Source organism: Polyodon spathula, chromosome 1 (assembly GCF_017654505.1).
Source record: "Polyodon spathula isolate WHYD16114869_AA chromosome 1, ASM1765450v1, whole genome shotgun sequence".
In the NCBI taxonomy this organism is placed as follows: domain Eukaryota; kingdom Metazoa; phylum Chordata; class Actinopteri; order Acipenseriformes; family Polyodontidae; genus Polyodon; species Polyodon spathula.
The window spans coordinates 56218953-56242756 of record NC_054534.1 but is presented as its reverse complement, the minus strand read 5'-3'; the positions used below and the strand labels follow the sequence as shown (position 1 = coordinate 56242756).

Sequence of the window (23804 nt, the reverse complement as noted above, 5' to 3'; positions counted from 1 at the left end):
CGTTTTGAGATAAAGAATAGCGCTTCCGCTATACCCACTGTTATTTTGTTTTTGCCCCATTTCATTATTTTAAATGTGTGTTTTTTTGTTTGTTTTTTGTTACTCAGCATCCATTTTTTTGAGTATACAATGTTTTCAGTCTCCTTTGGTCAAAATTATGAAATACAATTTTTAGTCTCTACTGTAACCTGTAATTTATGTAGTTTTAGTTTGTCATCAGCTTCACTTTTGTCTGGCACTAAGGTTGACATTTCTTTCCCAGCAATTAACCAGTAACCTTTTTTAATTCTACACATTTTAGTGCTAAGAGGCTGGCGCTCATTAATCTGGATTGTGATTTATTTATTTTTTTAATTTTATGTATTTATTTAGTATTAATAAATTAATAATAGTCCACCTTTTGAATGGCTGGTTTGTTTTTAGGAGTTGGAATTGTGTCGGAGGCTCTACAAACTGCACTTCCAGCTGTTGCTGCTGTTTCAGGCGTACTGTAAACTGATCAGTCGTGTTGACGCCGTCAAGAGAGAGGCAGAGGTAACACCGAGCTACCACAGTTAAACGTGAACACCCATATTCATACAAGCACTTCAGTGGAGGACTGCAGTTGAAATTATTATCAGAAGATCAAAATGATAGACAGTTAACTTTAATTGGTCATCACAGCTTGGCATGCAATCCACAGCAACAACAGGCACGCTAATCACATGTCCATTGCACCAGGAAATCCATGGTGACAGCAGGCATGCTAAATTAATCCCACTTTTCTTCTTTTAGACGATGAATTCAAATAGTAGGCATCAGTTATTCAACTGAACCCTATCTACTGAAGCCTTAAAGTGCCTGTTACTGTTGAACACAGTTTGTAAACTTAACCACTATTAAACTACAACACTAAAGGAGTGATAACCAAGGTTTTAAGTAATGTTCTTGCCTCCTATTACAATTAGCTGCATTATCAACTACTCTTCTGTGCATTTGTGATTAGTATACAGTTTTAAAAGTTAAACTGCTCAGTGTATTGGCATAAATGTTACAATTATTACATTTCTACCTACTTGTAATCCTTTATACCACAAAACTGGTTATGAAGCATATTTATACCAGAAGTGTAGTGTAGTGTAGTGTAGCACCAAGGAGGGGCATGCCCATTTTTTCCTTGTTCAGTTCTGTAAAAAAAAAAAATTAAAAAATGAATGTACCCTGGTAGTGTGGATTGGGTATATATGATTATATTACCATAACCAGTTTCACTGGAATCTGTGTATTCAAGTGTTCTGCTTTATTTTGCTGTTCGGCTTCTTATCTTAGACATTTCACGTGTCTTTGTATTTTATGTTTTTGTACCCTATGGCTGCACTGTTATGCTAAATCATAAAAGCTTTGTTAGTTAATGGATAGTTATGTCTTTGGACGTGGACAGAAATTGATGCACATGGCCCCAATTCCTATATTTCCTTGTATCTTTAGCTTTTAAATGTTTATAGTGGAAGTGCCCCATATAGTTTGTAGTGTTTCATTAAACTTCATGTATATTCTTGTACCAGGTCATAAATATGTCTGAAGAGCTGGACCAGCTGGAGAGCATCTTGAAGGAGGCGGAGGCCACGGCAGAACAAAGTGATGAGGAGATTGCAATCCCTGAGGGAGTACAAGCCAGCACTGAGACTGCCATTCATTCTCTCATTGAGACCTTGAGAAACAAAGAGTTTGTGGCTGCACTAGCACAGGTCAAGACCTTCAGGTAAAATATGGTGTGGATTTAATCAGCACATTCCATTACACTGGTGATCATTATGGCTGCAGTAGCTTATAACACATAGCAAATCTAAGAAATGTATCTCTACATACAGTCCTACTGTGCTGGTGTGTGTTGAGTAATTGTTCCTTGTGATGCATGGGTATAAAATTGTACAATAAATATGTTCTCTGTATTTAATTCTTAAAATAGAGATTTATTCCATTATTTTGACGCTTGCTTAGAACACTTTTTTTTAGCAGAAGTATTCAGGGTAATAACCCTGTGATTTTAGAAGGTGCAGTAGGTTTCCTTCAATACAGACTCATGTTTCTAATTTCGGGCTTGCTTCTGATATGTTAATCTTGGGCTTCATGTGATTTCTTATTCACTCAGATCTATGTGGCCAAATGGCATCTTTGGTAACGCCAACGACGACGCAGTCCAGACCCTGCTGCACATCTACTTCCGTCATCAAACCCTGGGCCAGACGGGCAGCTTTGCCATTGTGTGCTCCAACCAGGACCTCTCGGAGGCCAGCTCCAAGCTGATGGAACTCAACATGGAGATCCGCGAGTCCCTGCAAATGGTGCAGTCCTACCAGCCCCTGGCACAGGCGAAGCTCCCTGACACATCCGATGTCAACACTGGATTCTAAGCCTCCACAATAGAAAGAGGATGCCTCGAGACATTAATACACCTTTTCATTTGTACTATTTTGAAACTCATTTCACTACTTTCCACAGACCACATCCTAACGAAAGACAGAAGACTGAACACCATAATCTCTGTAGCATAATGATATGTTCAAAGAAGCCAAAAGGCCCAGACCTATGATCATGCTTACATGGGGGTAATATGAAGACTCTAACCATAAGGGCTAGCAGACGTGTTTGAGAAGTTAAAACTGCAAGCTTGAGTCAGCAATAATGTTGTGAGCCAATTGCAAAAGCGCGTAGGAAGCAGGTGAAATGATGCTAAAATCATCTAAGAAAGTGGCTTTTGGCTGAATGACCTGCAAGGCTATTGGCCAGCCGAAATAATTAAGCATACAGCAAATACAAACTTGTTCTCATTTGAGTGTGAAAAGACTTGTACAGTCAAGTATTGTACAAAACATTGTTGTGTGTTCTTTTGGTAAAGATCATATGTAACACGAGTGCAAGTTAGAATGTATGGAAGATGTGACTGTTGTATTGTCTTTGCTTCATATCTGGTTCATATCTGTCTCTGCATGCTTAAAATAAGAGCACTGCAAGAATATTTTTTGAGAAGTGTATTTTTATTAGAGCTAACATCCTTGTAGTGTGTAAATGTTAGGATATTTAACATGTAATTTTAAACTGGGCTTTCCCAGGGCTGTAAAAGAAATAATATATCTGTTAACTTTATTGGTTTGCTGTTCAGCGGACCCGTGCAATTCACTGAACAGCGCTTCTGTTACGAATACTGATACTAACCAAAAAGTAGCTGCCTGTAGAGACTTGTGTGTGTGTGTATGTATATATATATATATATATATGTGTGTGTATATATATATATATATATATATATATATATATATATATATATATATATATATATATATATATATATATATACTGATGTTAACTTTCATTAGTGAACTAATAATTATTTACTAAAATAAATATTTTAGAAAGATATAAATCATAAATATCAACATTTTTCTTAAAAAAAGAATCATGCAAACACGTTACCGTGACAATTACGTCTTATCTAAAAAAACTTGCAATTTAAATGTTTTCCTAGTTAAACAAAAGGATAAAAAAAAGAAAATTCGCTAGCAACTTGGTCATTACTGTTGGAAGCAATCTGTCAAACCTGAACTCCAAAAAACTTGCAGCATAATGAGATACCTACAGTGCTGAACTGCTAAAGCTTCTTTACTAAGGTTTTGTTTGAGCACCAATGGCATTTTGTGGAAGACATGAATGTAGATCCTTCCTTCCTGCATAATATAAGGAATGGCTCAGCTTTATTGTAAGCATCTTTCCTAGCCACTGTGATTTTCATTGGGCACTGTACTTTAGAGCACAGAATGTACTAATTTTATTGTTTAGCTTTGCATTCTGTTGGGGATTGGGCCTTTATGTTGGCAAGTTAATTATGAGAACAATTGATTTTTAAGGCACTGTGCACGCTAATGGACTGCAGAAATTTCTTACTATTACCTGAAATTTAAAAAAACTAGCAACCAATCTTGGCACATTTAACAATCACTGTATTCATTCCACAGCCCTGATGAATGGATTTTTCTTTTTGGTACTTTCAGTGCTGTTATGAATTATTTAATGAATATATTATTTACTGGGAAAATGTAGTTTTATTTAGAGATGCATTACACTTTTTTTTTCTTTACATCTCAAAAACCAGCCTTTTTCCTTCAAAAAAATAAAAATGATTGAATGTGTTATTCTACTCTGTGTTTGATATCTAACAGTATGGAGGCTGCACTGGAAGTTGCTGGGGATTTTTAAAATGATCTGACTACTGCATTTGTAATTCTGTTTCAAAGAGGAAAAAGGAATGAGCTTTATTTTCCCAAAAAAGCCTGGATATTTGATTTCATTCCTTTCCAGTCACTACTATTTTGTCTGCATTTAAGTATGTTTTTTTTTTTTTTTTCAATTAGTCTAATGCCTCTCAGTTTCTTACTATGCATAGCTCCTGGAGAAAATTGAATGGATTGATATGATAGACACCAAATAACATTGGTGTTTTGTCATCATTTATTTTAAGATTATTGTCTTATTTCCTGCATACAGTACATGGATTTTCATTACTTGTTTTGGATCAAGTTAATTAGAGTAAAGAAAACAAGACCATCCTCAAGTATTGAGCACTTGAGGAGCAGCTACCCCCCACCCAAAAAAACTGATTTATCGGAAGGAATCAATATGTGAGGGGAAAGTAACATTAAAGAGAACCAATAACCAGCAGCTCCTGTTATATTTAATTACAGAACAGAGTTTAAGATGCTCAGACCCTGATTAGCTCTTGGATTACCTTACCTAAGGTAACATTAGATAGTCCAAGATTAGTGTTAATTGGGGTCTGTGAAATCTTTATTTATAAATGAATAGACATAAGTGAATTACAATTTTTTTTTTTTTTTTTTTTTTGTCAGTGAAAGGTCCACGGTACAACCTTTCTAATGAAAACTTCTGAGCCAAACTATGGAAGAGGACCAAAGGAACCACTGAAGGTGTTTTGTTGTGCTTTTGCATTTTGAGAAAGAGGGAAAAACTAAGATGTGATGGATAAACTGAATTAGAGCAGACCAGTGAATAGTGAACTAGAACATAGGGCCATAGATGTATTTTCAGAGTTTATTACAGTCTTTAATAAGATTGTCCTCGTGAAGGTGTTTTGTGCAGTCCACCGCTGATAAACAGATTCAGATTTCGAGGAACATTTAATTGAAGAATCTTATAAAAATGTGTCACATTTCTGTTCCAGTTTACACTAAAACAGAATTTGTTTGGTTTCCAGCTGCAGGTTAAACCTCTGGACTATCAGAAAATATGCACTCAAGTGTTAATATTTAGAAATTGAATAAATACAATGACAAACATTTCAACTAGAATGATTGACATCATTAAAGACATTGACAAATTGTTTGTTAGCTTTCTACATTTATCGGAAAATAGACCATTTGTTCACATTTTGTAAAGACGAGCTTTTTCCACATAAAAGCTGCTTTCTGCTACACTTCTCGTTCACCCATAGAGTTGTCTGTTTATTACTACATCAGTATGAAGTTTAGATTTTATTGTCTCGATTAAAAAGTGAATTCTGATAACATTTAAACATACCTGAATTCAATTAAGACACGTCTATGAATCCTTGAACAATGACAGTCACTGATTTACATAAAGAAATGTAAACAACAGAAGCCCCCAACCTTATAGATATCTGAAATCTGAGATTTTCCTTTGGCAGCTTTGAAAACTCTTTCTATGAAAGGAATATTGCAATAATGCCAGGGGGCTTTAGTACACTTGTGCAGTGTTGTTAAGTGCTTTACTGTGATAAAGCACCATGTAGCACTTTAGTTACTGGTTTTCTTGGAAAAAATGACCCAGTTCCATCCTTTCTGCCAGAGATGTCCATTTAATTTGCAGTATCTACTGTCAGGCTTCCAACTCATTATGCCTTGCGTTAGGTTATTATAACCATTACCATATGGGTGTTTACTTCCTAAAGACCCGAAGTCTGAATATTCTATACCAAAGCTGCTCAGCCAAGCCTCTGACACAGTCATGTCCAACTTTCCCTTTCAAGTATGAAATGTAACCATTACCACATGGATAAGTGTACCAAAGCCGTCACAAGGGCAATATTGCAGAACGACTGGAATGCTACAAGGCTAAGCAGAGAGGCTGCCTTAGGTACTACCATACGGAACCCCAGTAGCGAGGGTGAAAACATTGAGGAAGAAGAGCCAGGGTTTTGCGGGTCCCTGCCTCCTATTATGGAGCTCCAGTGGGGACAGTGGGTCAATTTCTGGGAGGCAAAGAGATCTACCTATACTCTCCAGAGCCCAAATGCTCACCATCTCAAAGTGAAGCCTCCACTCTGAGGCGCTGGGAACGCCTTGAGATGATGTACACTGCCCCGTTTATCACTCCGGGCAGGTGTACTGCTGCAATGAGAGGAGGTTCTCATGTGCCCAAAGCAGGCCACGTGATGTAGACTGGGCAACCTCAGGCAGCCCTGGGGGTTGATGTAAGCCACCACTGTTGTGTTGTCTGCAGACAAGCACACATTTCCCTCGAACCTCCTGCAAAAAATGGTGCAAGGCCTGGCAAACCAACTCTAACCAAATAATAATAACTTAGAGCTGTACAAAGCTGGAAGCTTTAATCAGTTCATACGTCAGGAAATGGTTGGGAGTTCCATGCTGCCTCCGCAGAATGGGATTTTATGGTAAAAGAATACTGTAGCTACCACTCTCTGCTCTAACCGGAGTTGAAGTGCGCCAAAGACCGACTGGAAATTACATTAGTAGATTCACACGACAAATGCGTAAGGCAGGCAGCACCTGTGTTGAAAACTGGAAGAAAATGGACAGCAAAGAAAGCTGTGGAAGATGCTAAGGCAGCCCTTTGAATCTGAGATATTATGGGGCAAGTTCAGTATGGAAAAGGTGGTTGGTCTCAGTTCAGCGCCTCCTACATGGCACAAGGCAACCCCAGCTCAACAGAGGAAGCTGGTAGTCAATGAGGTGCAAAAGCAGGAGGAGAGGATCAGGTATGTAAAGGCCGTTTCCCAGGCCAAGCAGGGAGAATGGATGAGACGGGAAGAGTGTGGAACAACAAAAGATCAGCTGGCAAGACCTATGGACAATGGAATAGAGCAGGATCAGTTTCCTCATCAGATCAGCATATGATGTTCTCCCATCACCACAGACGGTTTACTTGGCACCATGACCAGATGCTGTGATGTTTGACCTTAGCATTGGAAGACAAGCATACCCTGACCCATAAGTTGCTACCAGGTCCATCAAAGCATTACACACAAAAGACAATACTCCTCCATCCAGGACAGCAATCACCAAGAAAAGGTATTAAAACCAAGCCTCACCCAGGACAACTGGAAGCTGCTAGTGATGAAAGCAACGCTGATGTACAGGTAAGTAAGATGGGCCGAGCCAAATGGGGGATGGAGGGAGGGTGATGTTGGGACGCCAGAATCGCTGTTGAGCCCTCTTGAGGTATAGTGGGCTATTCAACGAAACACTGAGGATGGAAGGTGCCCACTTGAAGACCCCAGAGATGTACCTGACTTGGCTCAATCCAGACCGCTGGCATGCTGACGCACTGCAGAGACTGCACTGGGTTGATCCCCGGACCCAGAATCACAGCCATTGTGTGTGCTGATGCGCTGGGGAGGCAAAATGAGCTGATCCCTGGAGCCAGCATTAGACTTCAGCCAATAACACCAGAGAGAAAGATGCCTACATCATCAGAAAGAAAATGCAAATGGCTGGAGATGCAGCTGGATCACATTAGTTTACTGCAAAGTTGGTTGGCGTTTATCTTGGGGGGAGCAGAGTTCAACATCCACTCTCCTGTAATTGAAATCAGTGTTTAGCTTGAATGCACTAAAACAGAACAGCACTTATGATGGGAATACATAGTAAAATGGTACGGCCCCCAGTACCTGTATTCAGTTCTGGTCTTGTTTTTGGATAGACTTAGAACAGTTGTTTTTGGTACAATTGTTTTTTTCCCTACTTATTCCTGGAGGAGATGCTTGGCAACTACCATATTTCTTTTAGAATGGGAGACCAGCAACCAAAACAGCAAATGGAAGGTAAGGGGCATAGTACTTGGGTTATGGTACATAACTTACTGGGCCAGGGGGAAAAAAGAAAAACACTTTTGTATATTTCTTTACCCTAACCATCATAATGAATAGCTTTGATTACAAAATTTGTTTGATAACAAGTTTAGTCAAAAAACAAAGTAGACAAGATGGTGCTCAATGTAATAAGTTATAAATGCAACATTAGCTCCATTACACCATGTCTGCCCCACATTTCAATGAGTTATGAAGTGTAAGAAAAAAAAAAAAATTGTGCACATTATTGCCATTTTACATTCAGTAGCTGATCCTGTTTTCAAAAGCAAACAAAATTAGGCACATTTATCATCAAAGCCTCACTTTTTAAATCTTTCAAAAAGTAGGATTTCAAGCAGGATCTTTTGCAAAACATTAAACTTAAATAATATATTTAAAGCTGAAAGTGCTGTCGCAGGACAGCCGTTTGCCCTTGCATCTCCCACATAGATCCTGACGATGTGGTCTCTTGGGGTCCACATGGCGCATTGTCACAGTACATATGCATCTGGCCCGTTTGCAGACCTGTACAGGAAAGTTGGAGATGAATAAAAAAAAACACCCACACACTACAATTGTAAAAAGGCATTTTATAATAGGTGCTGCATTAGGGGGCTATTTTTCAACCCATGTTTTATCCGAAATGTTTCACTAATAGTATAAAAGTAGGTTTCAGTGTAAAACCATAATTCAAGAATACCCATGGTGCAAAAAATAATTCTAGATTAATCCTTTATATAAAAAAAGGAAAACTTGCAATTGAAAGTAGTTAAATATATTTAACTGCATTTGTAATTAAGTGGGGGAAAATCTACACTGGCCAGGTATGGTACTGACTAGGACACAAACCTCTACCAATAATCACCAATTCTGACCTTAAAAACCAACCCCAGCTATTCAATCCTGGGGCTTTTAGCAGAGGCTGACAATGTGCCGATTTATTTGATCTTAGTGTTATTCTACCAACAATAAAAAAAAAGTTGCACACGAATTGCTTATTTGCACACAACCAGGCTTACTTGGCAGGTAATGTCTTCTACACGATAAGGATTGAAAGCTTTTTGACATGTTCTGCAGAACTGCTTAAAATATACCTGTTCAGGATAGAGGGAAAAAACAGTACGTTAAATCGGTTTTTACCGAAGCCTGGAAGTAGAAAATACTGAAATTGCTTTAACTTACTTTATTTGTGCCCTGAACACACCAAACATATGCGCTCTCCCAGCGTAGATTACATTCTCTACAGTGGTAGTAACCGTATTTCTGTTCCAGGAACTGCAATAGCAAAACAAAGCAAATACATATTTTAAATGTTCACGTTCTCATGTATCTAAATATTACTAAAAAAAAAGTTAGAAAGGCTTACCTGAAATCTCACCCTCGCCCTACTTCTGTTAACATCTTGTCCCTCTTTCTGGGCGCCATTTGATTTATTTTCTTGTGATGCGCCGACACCAGCGCCCATCTTCATGTTGGCTATATCGTCTGCGGGCGAGGCTCCTTTTTCATCCAGACTGCATTTAGTGTCATCATCTTGTACTTTGGCTTTTTCAGCAGTTTCTGGTGGGTCCCCTTGTTTTTCTCGGTCGTATTTCTCTTCTTCGAGAAAGGAGGTTGGCCTCCTAGCAGCAATAGGAGAGTATAAGGCCAGCGTCCTGGGAAAGCGCACGGTTTGGTCGAGGTTGTTCACAGGGCTTCCCGACGTTATCGGAGTCGCCTGCCTTCGCCATCTCAGCGCCTCTCTCTTCTTCGCCACTAATGTCCTGGGACCCAATGAACACTGGACAGAAGCGTCGGTTTTAGGGTTCACCTGGATCCCGACGTCTTTGGTGTTTGCTTTCCTTAGCCTCGGTGTCAGGTTTGGATTAATCTGCGACAAAATGCATTTGAGCTGTGCTCTTTGATAGTTATCAAAATATTCACCGGACTCTCCATAACTTGACAGGTAGCCTTTTTGTCTCCAACTTAACCCCTTGGTTTTAGGATTTAAATATTTGTAAGGGTTATAGGAATATAGATAGCTGTCCCACTCATCACCATAGGCCGCCATGTTGTTTTGCCAATTTGCAACAAGGGGTTGTGAATTTAAGTGCATAATTTGCAGAAGGTCTATTTAATCAGCTAGTTTAACAACGTAAAGGTGTCAACAAGTATCATTGTCTAATTAAGTACTTTTCTATTCATTAGCCTCCTTCATCTTGTCATAAAGGGTAGGCTTACCGGTTCAGTAATTAATTGACCTATGATGGACAAGAAAATAAAACAGGTATCACTTTCATTTATTAGGGTTATAATCTACATATAGTAAACATACAGGGCCAATTGTAGTGTACCAAATTTATCCCACTTAATGTTTCAAACTAGTGCATTAGTCAGGTTTAGTCCGCTTGATTAGACTGAAGTTAGTAAGGGGGATCATCTGTTAAATCAGACTAAACAGACAAGATCCGACTGCAACGTACCAAATCAGATTCGCGATGATCCTGTTCAAGTGGATTAATTTAGTACTGTGAAGTATAAGAGTAACTTAGTACGCTTGCTTGTTCCAGCATTTACCGCTTACATTTGTTTGCAGAGACAGCTGCATTTTTCATCTGAAATGACAAGTTCATCTGCAAACGTTAATCCGTATCGTTTTTTTTGTTTTGTTTTGTTTTGTTTTGTTTTGTTTTTAAATGTCCGTCATGTTCGGAAGTGTTTTCAGTTTAATGCAATACAATTTCAGTTAATATGCTTCAACAATAAACAACCAATGTATCACTCAATTAAACTTTTCTGTTCAGCGTCGGCCAGTATGATCTGCCAGTTTGAAATGTGCACAAAAAAGACATGACATTTATTGTTACCTAAGTACTGTATGTTTGATGTAATAAACATGACCACCTGGAAGTTGGTTACTTATTATTCCCAGTTAATCGCGGTGTAATTGACAAAGCAGCGTGTCGTTCTTCTGTGTGTTTTAACTCACTTACACATCGTGCTCATGTAATATATTACTACCATTTAAAAGATAATCGCGATTTTAAGCGGGATGTTGTAAGCGTTCGTAATGCACCTCCTCCCGGGAAAAATAATCGTCATTTTGGTGGTCCTTTCCCGCACGGTGTACCATATGGTACACGAAGGGCTGCAATGCCAGATACCACCGAGTTATTCGGGCATTGCTGCCCTTCATCTCGCTTAACCACTTGAGTGGCGCCTGGTCTGTGACAAGATCAAACGAGTGCCCCAGCAGGTAGTATTGTAAAGAGTGAGTAGCCCATTTAATGGCCAAACACTCCTTTTCGACTAGGGAGTAGTTGCGTTCCCAAGGTAGCATCTTTTTGCTGATGTACAGTAGCAGGTGTTCTACTCCAGCTACCTTTTGGGACAAGACAGCACCCAAACCTACATCCGATGTGTCGGTGTGGAGGATGAATCTCTTGGTGAAATCTGGTGTGATAAGAGTGGGAGCCTGGCAAAGTCTATGCCCCCTGACATTCAGCTGACAACTTAATTAAATTTGGAGCACTCTTTTCGGTGAGGTCAACTAACGGATTAACCACTGTGGCATACTCAGGGATAAAGCGGCAATAATAACCGGCTAATCCCAGTAGTGACCTCACCTGAGTCTTGGTTTTGGGAATCGTTGCGTCAACCAAAGCCAGGATTTTGATGACTACGGTTCTCACCCTTCCATTCCCCATTAAAAATCCCAAATATTGAGTTTCTTTTTTGGCAAACCCAAATTTCCTCAAGTTAGCTGCCAGCCGGGCTGCCCTTAAAGACTGAAGGACGGCTGCAATCCTAGCCAAATTCTCTCGCCAGGTAGAGCTGTAAATAACCAAGTCATCAATATACGCTGCTGCATATTCATGATATGGGCGTAAAACCTGGTCCATCAGACTCTGAAAGGCAGCGGGCGCACCATGCAGCCCAAACGGCAAAGTGAAACAGCCCTTCTGGCGTTGAAAATGCGGTTTTCTCTCTAGAGCTGCGGGTTAAGGGGATCTGCCAGTATCCCTTCGTCAGGTCCAGAGTGGAGATAAACTTCACTTTTCCCAGTCTATCAAGAAGTTCATCGACCCGAGGTGAGGGGTACTCATTGAACTTGGCAATAGCGTTTACCTTTCTGAAATCTACACAGAAGCGGTTGGTGCCGTCCTTCTTGGCCACTATGACAATAGGACTACACCACTCGCTCCTGGAAGGCTCAATCACCCCAAGCTCGAGCATGTCCCATACCTCTTTGCGAAAGCCACTTCATTGACTTTCTGGGATCTGGTATGGTCTCTCTCGCATGATGACACCTGGTGGAGAGATAATGTCATATTCAACTAAACAAAGTCAGAAAAAACATCGCTGAACTCCTCAACAAGCTTATGCAGCTCCCGTTGCTGATCTGGAACCAATTGTTCCCCCATCGAAATGATTTTTGTGCCAGGAGTCTTTGGACAGGGACCTGAATCATCCTCTATATTGCCTCTATATTGACCTCCCTTGCCTGCCAGGGCTTTAATACATTTACATAATAAATTTCATGCTCATTACAGTGATCAGACTGTCTAATTTCATAATTCACTTTCCCTATAGCCCAAATCACTTCGTATGGCCCATGCCATTTAGCACACAATTTCGATTCTGATGAGGGAAGTAGCAGCATTACCTTGTCTCCTGGTCAAAAGGTTTGAATCAGTGGAAATAATCGGCAGTGGAACCAAAGGGGTGGGGCGCATTCGACCCCGCGCTGCTCGCTGGCAGTCTGGGCATGTGGCTAGATATCTCGACACATCAGTATGAAGACCTAACCAATAGAATCGGGCCAATATCCGCTCCCTCGTCTTCTCAGTTCCGAGATGCCCCGCAAAAGGGATATCATTCGCCAGCCTCATGACCGCGGTCTGACAAGACGGGGGAACTAATAATTGTGTTACAGGCTAACCTGTGCCTGCGGCTAGATTTACTCTATACAGTAATCGCCCCTTGATAGTGAAGTGTGGATATACTAGCGTCCCAGCGCCGTCAACATCCTTACCTTCAATAGACCGGACCTGCCCCCAAGCGTGCACTAGTGATGGGTCGTTGTTTTGGCCCCACACTATGTCCGCACTTGAGTACCACATGTCCGGTACATTGAGAGGTGCCAGAGTAGCATCTGCCCTGGTTGGCCCAGTAACCTCGCCCTCGCGGTCACACTGCGTTCTGACTGCGTTCGTTCCTTTGACTGCTTGTTACCATTCAAGCACTTTCCCACCAGACCCCAGCCTTGTCTCAAAGATGCTCCCTCCCATTTCGCGGTCTGTCTCTTTTTATTCGTTTTTCTAGGATGGAAAATAGGGGAAAACATTTCAGGGTGAAAAGGAAACACATCACCAATTTGTTCCCTTTTCTTTCTTTCTGCCATGTTTACATGTGTGGCTGAGACTGCCATTATTTGCATCAATTCTTTGAATTTTGGCCAGTCTCGGCCCAGAATAACTGGGTGTGGCAACCTTTCCGCCGCCCCTGCTACGAGGTGACGTTTTGTCAGTCCCACCGATAACTATACTTGTAGGGTGAGGTATGCCGCTATGTCTCCATGGATACAGGAGATGGCCACCTGACCTCGTGGCCGCCATCCAGGCTGACCGACTTCCCGACCTTGGTAACGAACTGTTAAGCCAGCCCGTCCAGATACTTTTTCTTTTGCTATTTAGCACCCTCACAGGTCGAGAGGGAGATTTATAACCAGAACTCATTGTATTTCTGTCACAAATAGCCAAATACAAAATAAGCTATGTGTAAATATAGAGCTTTCTAAATCGCATAACTAGAACAAGCTACTAGATCAGAATAGTTTTTAAAACAGCATATCGGTGTCATTTGGGGATTTTGACAACTTTTGACTTTTCATATGTGAATCCATGTTTTTTGATAGATACGTGTTTAGCATCAATCTGTCGTGTATAATAATAGAATTCAATGCAAATAATGTAGCCTGCTATTTTAAGCGGGATGTTGTAAGCGTTCGTAATGCTCCTTAATATTGAACATTTTATATTTTGTTAAATGTTACTGTGATGCTTTTTTAAAATTATTGTAGCTGTTCACTATTGATTTTTGCATCAGTCATTTGTTCCGTAATACAGCATACTGTCCAACAGGGTGATGCAAAACTTTTGGCCATATATAGCTGTAGGTCAGTCCTCGTTATCCGTCTAACTTGTTCCGATCAGTTAAACAAATTACCGGGATCATGTGTTGGTACGCTGCAATCATGGATTTGGAGAATTTTCTAGCCTGCATTTTAGTCCAGCACTGGTACGTTGCAATTTACCCATAATGCATATCAATGCATAAATAAATATTTGTGAATGCCTGCATGTTCAACAGAATGTTTTTAATAAAAATGCTAAGCGTCATCATGGTGAAAGGTACATTCACTCTAAAGGCAAACAGCAGTTACATTTCAGATTAACCATTTTGTTCTTTTAATTTCCAGATCTTTGGTAATATTGAAATAAATGCATTTGCCCCCTTTTTGGATTTAGATAATTGATACATTTTCAAGCTTGATCCTGGAGTTCTGGCAATAGCCAACATTTTATTTTGGTCAAAACAAAAACATCCGCGTACCTTCACTAAATACACAGGTGCTATATTTAGCAAGTATTTATTGTATTTAATGATTGTAGTGATGTGATGTGTGCTTAATTATTTAGTTTAATTGTTGTATAACATGTGTTTACTTGTTTAATATAATCACTAAATATTACTTTCTTTGTTTTCACTAAGTTAATTTGGAGAGTTCCTCTTTATGACTTGACCTGTATAAGTAATCATAAGCACCTGTCCCTTATTACCTCTTTCATTTCCAGATGAAGCATTCTCCCAGTACAGCACAAGGTGCACCAACCAACCAAGCAACCAACCAAGTAACCAAGCAACCAACCATGCATGCATGCAAGCAAGCAAGCAAGCAAGCAACCAACCAACCAAGCAAGCAATCAACCAGGCAATCAACCAAGCAACCAATCAGCCAATCAGCCAATCAAGTAACCAACCAAGCAATCAACCAAGCAATCAGCCAATCAAGTAATCAACCAACCAACCAAGCAATCAACCAACCAACCAAGCAACTAACTAAACAACCAAACCAACCAACCAACCAACCAACCAAGCAAGCAACCAGCCAAGCAATGCTTCGGCTTCAGAGCCATTCCAAACTGTAGCGTGTGACTCTGTAGCTTTAAAATAGAATTTGGTACAGCCTTTGAATGGCTTTGGTTTCGTAAGATACCTGCCTGCTGATTGACATAACATTCATGAGCTTAGTTAAATAGGTACCGTATATGTGAATTGTAATTACTTTTGCGATATTGCGGTCCTTGTGCTGTCTGTTTGTATTGTAAATTCTCCTGCTTCTGTGTTACTGGTAGAAAAAGATTTGCTATCTTTTTAATTGCATAGTATTTTATATTCTTTAGACACAGACCTGTTTTGTCTAGTAAAGAACCTAGCAGGGAACTTTATATTAATTGTAAGTATTTTGTCCTATATACAGAAGTGTTCAGACTACAGGGTGTGTCCCTTATAGGTAGGGAAGTCACTTTACATCACAGCCAGTAACCAGTGTTACATATACACCTGAATGGTCAATTGCAGGGAACTAAATAGCATACAAACGTGGAGTGATCCTGTGGTTAGTAGGAATGGAGCACTTCCACATACTGTAGTGTATAGTCAGGTTTTGAGACGTTCTCAAGTGCAATGAACACAGCGTATCAGTCATTTTCCTCCCAGAGGATTGTAAAACAAAGTATTCCAGGCCTGTCAACTCTCCCGTATTAACCAGGAGTCTCCCTTATTTTGGACCCTTCTCCCGGACATCTCCCCAGACAGATTTTCTCACGTATTTTGCTCAAAACTCTACTGTTAAACTCTCTTATGTCAGCAAACATTTAATGTTTGCAAAAGACATGGCTGGTTTGTGGTTACTTGGTTACTTCAATCCCTGTTTTTACCTATCAGGGTTTAGGACCCTGGGGAGCCTTGTGGCAGGCATGCATTCGGTGCGCGAGGCAAGTTCACATACAGTCTCTACACACCAGACGCAATGCGATTTTTTAAAATTGGCGCCAAGATACTTTCGCAGCAACATTACCATACATACCAGAAGCAACAGAGGCAATGTGACAGGTTTAAAAACTGCCTGAGCTATACAGCTGTTAAAAATTGCTTTTGACAAAACCATGATATTCGTCAACATGATTATTAGTGTCTTCTCTGAAGGTATTTCATATTTCAACATATATGGCAATAAATCTGTTGCTTCGAATTTGACTCCTTTATATTGTCTTTCAAAGCTGTATCTTAATTATTGTGATGCCCGTTGTCGTAAAGCTTGTCATATTTTTTTCAACGGCAAATATTGTTTTTTTCTGTCATTTTGGATACTGCTTCACCCTGCTGGACCACTTGCATTGAAGCTGTTCTGACTGCACAATGCCCTACTTGACCCGCGTCAAACCACAAAAATAGGATTGAATATTTATTTCTTGTGGCTCCAGTGCTGCCCTGGTGCCACTCCAGCGTGGCCTGTCGCATCATGTGTGGTGTGAAAGATACTTACCTTTACGCACCCCCCCACCCAATTTTGTATTTTCAAAAGTTGACAAGTATGTAGTTCAGTGATTCAGTACCAACTTGTTACAAATTTTCATAATATTAAACAAATAAAAAACATTTTGTAATTCATAAGCATTGTGTTAAACATAATTCTCAACATGTAAATCAGATAAACTACTAATTGGCACCTTGTAATTTATCTCCCTCTTTCCAGTGCCGAAAAGGCAACATATCATGAAAATGTTTTATTTAAAAACATGCTGTAAAATGTGCCTATTAATTTCCACATGAAGTGTGTTATTATAATTATACACAAATAAATAATGGAAAAATGAAAGAAAACATTTCACATATTTAAAATGGCTGTTGCAATATGCAGTATTAAGAATGCAGCACTCCTTGTTCTCCTGAACTGGGCTGCACCTGTATTATATTTTATACCATATATATATATGTATGAATATGACAACATGCCTGCAATTCAGAGAACAAAATATTCTTGAATTAGCTGTCTTTTGTATGTCACAGCTAGCTTGTCTGTCAGAATTGACAGGGCTACAACATTAGAAGGAGCCATGATAACATCAGAGATTACGAAGATGAGCTCCCCCTCCCCCTTTCTCCACCACCACCAGCCAGTGCTACCTGTAGAAGCGATTTCAAGAAGTAAACAAAAAACAAGACAAAGCTCAGAGAACACTTTATTTATTTAAAACAATCTGGTTTTATATATATATATATATATATATATATATATATATATATATATATATATAGTAGTTCATAGGTTTCAGTAAAGCAGGGCTCAGGAGACAAAGTGGGATTACAAATAATATCAGTTTATTATTTGGCCAAAACCGATATAAACAACAAATTCTTGTTTAATGAAAGATAAAAGTACAAGTCTAGCTCTCTCACCCCTTCCTTAACTCTATCACCCAAATCTCACGCTCTCGTTCACACTCTCCAGACTCGCCTCAGGAAACTCCCAACCACCTCTGTCCCTTATGGTCTCTCAGAATTCCCTCAGGTTCAAGTCTTTGCGCGGTCTGCCTCTGCAGGGGCAAGCCTCTCCTATATAGCCTCGGTTGGGGTTCCGCCTACCGCCCGGTCGACCAGTCAGATCCATTCCCCGCGACCCTCCGGCTCCTGCCACTTGTGGAGAGCAGCGAAGAATGACTGTAGCTGATGCATCCCTCAGCAGCAGGTAATTCCTCCCCCTCCCACCCCACACCCCATCTCCATTTCCCTACTCTTAACGGTGCAACCCGTTCCCTCGCAATACATGTAACAGATAGGACAAGACAAACAAGACAGGCAAAGAGTGCTGCAACGATGCCATTGCTTGGGTTCTTACAATATTGAATGTTGATTTGTGTAAGTAACACAGGGAAGTGTGCAGGTTTAAGATATGAAGTACGGACAGAAAAGTTTGACCTCTCAGCATCCCACTTAACAAAAAAGGCGCTGATTAAATTTGAATCAATTCATCTCTAAAACTAAACATTCCCATCACATTATATGTTTATTTTCGGTAGTTTGAAGCAGCAATTCCAACAGTGTCTGCTGGTTTTCATTCCAGCTGAGCTCTCAAATTACTTAACTAGATCCTTAATTGAACTGATACTTTGCTTAATTAGACCTTTTTAATTGTTTTCAGCTCTTAAGCAGTTGCAGATTTCAAGTTAGCTATGCCATTATACATCCAAGCCCTGTTCTCACCCCACTCATTGCCATTATCCATAGACAAAGTATAAATTATCTGTTTATGTACTAAAGTTGTTGATCAGCTGATCCCGAACATTGTTCTCTCTATTTTTTGTTTTGTTATAATCGGTACTAAGGTAGTACAGAGCTGAAGATGACCTGCAGATAGTACTGTACGAGCTAGTCCTCATATGTACAGAACTAGGACTGAGGACCCTATTCTTACTTGGTTTGCGCACTGGAAGAAGGGTTTACAGAGGGTGCGTAAGTCATCCTTCCAGTGTGTAAATAGTGCGTAACCCAAATGAGCGCAGGGCCCTAAATTTTCAAGTGTGTTGCAATTGACCAGAAAAGCGCATGGACGTGTATTTCTTGTAAAGCGCTGAGTGAGAGGGGAGCCACACGTGTTTCCACTACAGTTTGTTCACCAAGATTTTTCTTGTGATTTGTTATCAGTCATTTTATATGTCAATTTGATCAATAGCTATTCAGTATAAACCATGGCTGTGTGTACAGATTTTATGAAAACAGGAAAAACAAACTTGTAACTAAGGCTGCATAACAAGGGCGCAGAACATTGATTAACATAGTATTTAGTTTTTTGTTTTTTTTGTGTGTTATTGAAAATGCAGTGCCATTATCATTTAGCTTTTTTAGAAAGAAAGTGCTGTACATTTTGCATTAGAGCTAATGCTTGGTGAATATAGCCCAGATTAAACAATTTGCCCAATGTTATGACTAAGTGTATTCTAGTCCTTATTGCCCTAATGTCTTATTTATGTATTTGAATATATCTGTATGTTAGGACGTACATTTTCATAACCAAGTAGCTAACAAATAAAAACAATAAGTTGCTGCAGCAATACTATGGTGATAATTGTAGTTGTCCTCATCCGAGTTACACATGACAAATCACATTTTAGCGGTTTTGAGTTAGCGATAAATATGTTTGTCATAAACCCGCTATATTTCAAGTGGGCTTTGTCTAGGTTCCATCATTATTGAATTTGGGTCGCTAACAGTAACTGAACCATAAGCTGTATCTATTCCAACCTCCTCTTCTTTTAGTTTTTTATAAGTAACATCTGTGTCATCATCTTCGTCCAGCGGTTCTTGCTTATGCAGGATATCTTTTCTGTACAATCTATACGCTAATATAAAAATGCCAGCTTCTGCCGCTTGGAACAGAGCGTAGAGCACAGGGAACATGTAAATACCGCCTATGATCTGGGGTGGGAAGGCAAGTTTGAGAATAGCGGTGCAGAGCTGAACATTTTGACAGCCAGTCTCCAGTGACACTGTCCTCTTGCTGTTTGGTGGAAGGTTAAAAAGCGCGCCAAGTCCGTATCCTGCGACGTAACCCGCGAGGGGCATCAGGACAGCCACCACATAGACTGAGGCTGGGATAGTGGCCAGCAACTTGGGTCCCAGCATGGTTGCAGTCAAGATGAAGAGAGTAAACAGAGTCAATAGTACAGACCACAGGGATATCTGAAAGTAAAATTAAGGGTAACGGTGAATGCTGTGCAATGCAGGAGCAGGGGACTACCCTGTTAGTATTTTAATATCTAGTATCATTGCAGAAAATACACTCAACAAAGTAGGCAGTACTTGGGCACATGAATCTTGCACTGAAGGAAACATAATGTTCATATATCACAATTGTGACTCAGTGACATTCTTGCTTGATAAGGCCAATAAGTTTTAAAGGTAGGACAAACAAAATGCCTTATGTTAACACTTTTTTTTTCAATAAAGATATTCAGTTTTTGAGTTAAATGAAAACATATTTGCTTGGTGTGAAAATTGATATTATTTAATAAAACATTCAATTCTTGACTTAAATTTGTTGTTGTTTATTTAATTATTCTTCACAGAATGTTACATCTGACTCCACCTTCCCAGTTACAACCGACCCTGGTCATGTGGTCAATTGTAACACCGGACACCTTACATTTCAAGAAATATCTATATCAGTGCTTAAAACAGGATAACTATGGGGATTGGTTGAGGCCAGATGTAAGTGTGCGTATCAAATCTGGTCAAATTAGCTCAAATCTGTGTGTAATGGAACAGAAAGGTAAAAAATGTTATAACTGTCCCCGATCTCACATGCTGATGACAGTATAACACAACACGCATGGAAACTGAAGGTTATAGTTTCAGATCCCACGCTTGCCAGACGTTTTATGGCAGTTCCCCCTGATAACTTGGCGCGAGGATTCCTCACAATAGTTGTACTCTTAGTATGTTACTTAAATGTACTACCAAATATGTTCCAAAATGCACTGAAACAACATTTTCTTAAAAGTATTGTAGCGATATAGGTTAACGCAGACAGGCGCATAACACGGGGTTAAGCAATCCACACACGGGCGCTAACCCGGTACCTCCTGCACTGAACCGCTCCTTTGCAAGGCGCGTATATCGGGTTTATGTGCTCAGATGGTGATTACGTTACCTACTAGCCCCGCTGCTGCCTTCTCCTGTGCACTCTACAGTATGTTATGCATTTGTTGTGTTGAAGCTGGGTCACAGGGAACCTATTGTGTATCTTGAATAATTGAGTGAACCCGTCAAGCTACAAGGCTAGACCCACCCATGTTAATCACTTATTTATTGATTGTGTTCACTTAAATATAACCACTAGCACACAAGTTATATTCAACTTTTTTGTGTGTGTGTTTTTGCGACGGGGAACGGACAAGTAGATTTTTTTTAGCATTTTGTCCCTTGGACAAGTTTTTTTTTTTTTTTTCTTAATTACACACCACTGGATTTATAACAATATTAAATTATATTTTAGCAGACTATTATATGTGCCCATGTTCTTATTCTCAAAACTATGGACTACAAATATTTTAAAGATACAAATCGATTTGTAAAACCAACAAAAACACACACACACACACACACACACACACACACACACACACACACACACACACACACACACACACACACACACACACACACAACCCACGACATACATTGTGTGAAAATTTAAGCTTATAAATTCTTACTGTGACCTAGGATCAATGGAAATTCTACTACAGTCGTCGGGACAATATGAACATCCAGCCCTATCGGGATCAGGGTGCTGAACAGGGTGAGGATGATGGCTCCGAAAGGCATCAGATCCACGACAGGCGTGTTAATCCAAGCGCGACTATAAATCCACAGGCACAGGGGCATTAAGAAGAGAGCTAGCACCGTGGAGGAGATTGTCATTATAATGCTGTTGGGTGGAAAAAAAAGAGGAAATAGTTTAATCACTCAGACCCGGAGATACAACTAACAGCCACAATACATACAGGAGTCTTGCTGGGACTATAATGTTGTACTATTAAAACATTTGCTATCACTTTGTTAAAATAGAAGTTAATGTGGGCTACATTTACATTTTTGAGGGCTTTTATTATTAGCCTGCTATAATAATAATAATAATAATAATAATAATAATAATAATAATAATAATAATAATAATCTATTTAAGTATATATCCTAAACTGTAAAGTGTTTTATTTATACAGTAATGTCATAATTATAGGTGAAAATAACAAATAAAAAAATCAACTCAAAATATTCAATCGAGAAACATCAATGCAAACAATATCGATGTCATATCTTTTTAACTCTTCAATTGCAGATTTTGAAATAAGCAGTGTGATTATTTGCATTTGAAACAAAACAAAATAATAATCGTAATGTTTTGTTCTGTTTGCTGTTTTTTTTTTCTTATCGTGCACAATATTTATATTTTTCAATTGACGATTTCCCATTGAATTTATATCATGTGGATGCGGGATATCCTATGGCTACACACAGACAGTCATGTGAAAACACCGGGTTGGGGGTTAGAGGGTTACCTGAGGTTCATCTCCCCATTTACTAAAAGCGACATGATGTTGGACAGGTTCCCCCCGGGACAGCAACCACACAAGAGCACGGCGATTGCAGCCACCTCGTCCAGGTTGAAGATCAGCGCTAGGAGGAACGCCACCAGCGGCATGATCACAAACTGGGATATGAGAGCCAGGAGGACTCCGATGGGTCTTCTTACATGCTCACCAAGTTGGCTCACCTCGACAGTGCACCCCAGACCTAGCATAGTAAAACAGAGCACAATCCCAACAAACACGTTTATCCCATGGTTGAGGGGAGAATCCCAGAAGGCAACGACCAGATTAGCAGAGCCAGCAATAGCAGAGGTAACGTCTGGTCCCCAGGTCCCCGTGGCTGTAGTCCTTAGAGTGGTCCCCTCGATATACGCTGGCTCTCTGGTGACAACCATTCCGGCGAGAGTCAGAATCTCAGAAAGACTCTCCGGAAAATGCGCAGTGGAAGGCACATCACCAGTGGTGTTGATCTCATTTGCAGTAAAATTATAGAAATCTGTAAAATTGTCAAGTGTGCCATTTTGTATAACACTAGTATTCTCCATTATTATGGTTCAAATAAACCCTCCTCTGTAACATTAGCTGCGGATCCCGGGTAGTTGGTGGTCTGTATATGTCAGATTTTCCTTAGCTTCTCATTTCGCAAACCCTTCAGGGGCAAATGAAGAATCCACTGGATACAGAATGTATTGATATCAGTTGAGTGGTCTCTGCTTTTAGCCACTTCCATCAAGAGATGGTTGCATCCAGTGGAAGAGTTTATTAGAAAGAGTGATTGTCAAGCCAAGCACAGGAAATGCTGCCAAAGGGTTATCTGCATCAATTGTCAGAAGGGAGCGATCGTAGCCTAAGTGCAGTTCAGATATTTCTTTATGACTTAAAAAAGATACTTCATGTAACAGCATCTTCTTATTATACACCCTTTGTTTTGTTGTTTAAACAAACAATTTCGTACCTGAAATATGTTATTCATATTGTCACAATAGCAATGTACTTATTTTTTTTCCTCAGCTGCCATTAGTCAATTTCTATTCTTAGTACAGTAACTTACTGGTACCAACAATTTTAACTACTAGTACTACTACTACTACTACTACTAATAAATAATAATAATAATAATAATAATAATAATAATAATAATAATAATAATAATAAAATACCTATGCAATGGGATTTTTATTATGAAACTTGTTATTGTTTTTACAAAATGTAAATAATTCTGTTGCTTTTATGTGCAGCATAGTGAAAGAAGGACATTAATCAATCAATTAACCATCGAGTAGTTTACTTGTATCTTGTGCTACATGTTAATGACGCATTAGTTGCAGGTGTATCAGTTTGCTAGAGATATTAGCCGATCTGTCCTCTCTCGTTGAGCTTGTCCGAAACGTACCGATATAATTTATTTATTTGTATCAATTACTCACATTTTTGTGTACCTACATTACCTTTTTCTTATATGTATCAAACAAATACATAAACAAATACATGTAACGTTATAGCTACTAGAG

The 23804-nt window shown here is 39.5% G+C and overlaps 2 protein-coding genes and 1 pseudogene across 21 annotated transcripts in view; 1 reads left to right on the top strand and 2 right to left on the bottom strand.

The window, feature by feature from the left end:
- LOC121319840 (protein furry homolog-like) overlaps positions 1-3254 on the top strand; it is a 183340-nt gene extending 180086 nt beyond the window's left edge. For all 20 annotated transcript variants that reach the window (XM_041257812.1, XM_041257831.1, XM_041257821.1 and 17 more), the window contains 3 exons: positions 424-534; positions 1545-1741; positions 2132-3254. In XM_041257812.1, coding sequence (XP_041113746.1) covers positions 424-534; positions 1545-1741; positions 2132-2393 — 570 coding nt within the window. In that variant the 3' untranslated portion in view covers positions 2394-3254. The remainder of the gene's footprint in view (positions 1-423; positions 535-1544; positions 1742-2131) is intronic.
- Positions 3255-8482: 5228 nt separating this feature from the next.
- On the bottom strand, positions 8483-10151 carry LOC121296993 (zygote arrest protein 1-like). The gene is made up of 4 exons (XM_041223024.1): positions 9468-10151; positions 9284-9376; positions 9121-9195; positions 8483-8626 (listed from the first exon to the last, which is right to left on the bottom strand). Exons 1-4 carry the CDS (start codon positions 10149-10151, stop codon positions 8483-8485), a joined length of 996 nt encoding a protein of 331 aa, XP_041078958.1.
- A 7298-nt stretch (positions 10152-17449) lies between these two features.
- Positions 17450-23115, bottom strand: LOC121319832 (annotated as a pseudogene).
- Positions 23116-23804: the final 689 nt, after the last annotated feature.

Bases quoted from the DNA above. Each gene is read 5' to 3' on its own strand.
- LOC121296993 (XM_041223024.1), bottom strand. From the start codon at position 10,151: ATGGCGGCCTATGGTGATGAGTGGGACAGCTATCTATATTCCTATAAC. The intron at 9,196-9,283 runs GTAAGTTAAAGC...TATCCTGAACAG, and splicing joins GTGTTCAGGGCACAAATAAA to GTATATTTTAAGCAGTTCTG. The intron at 8,627-9,120 runs GTAAGCCTGGTT...TTTCCTGTACAG, and splicing joins TAGAAGACATTACCTGCCAA to GTCTGCAAACGGGCCAGATG.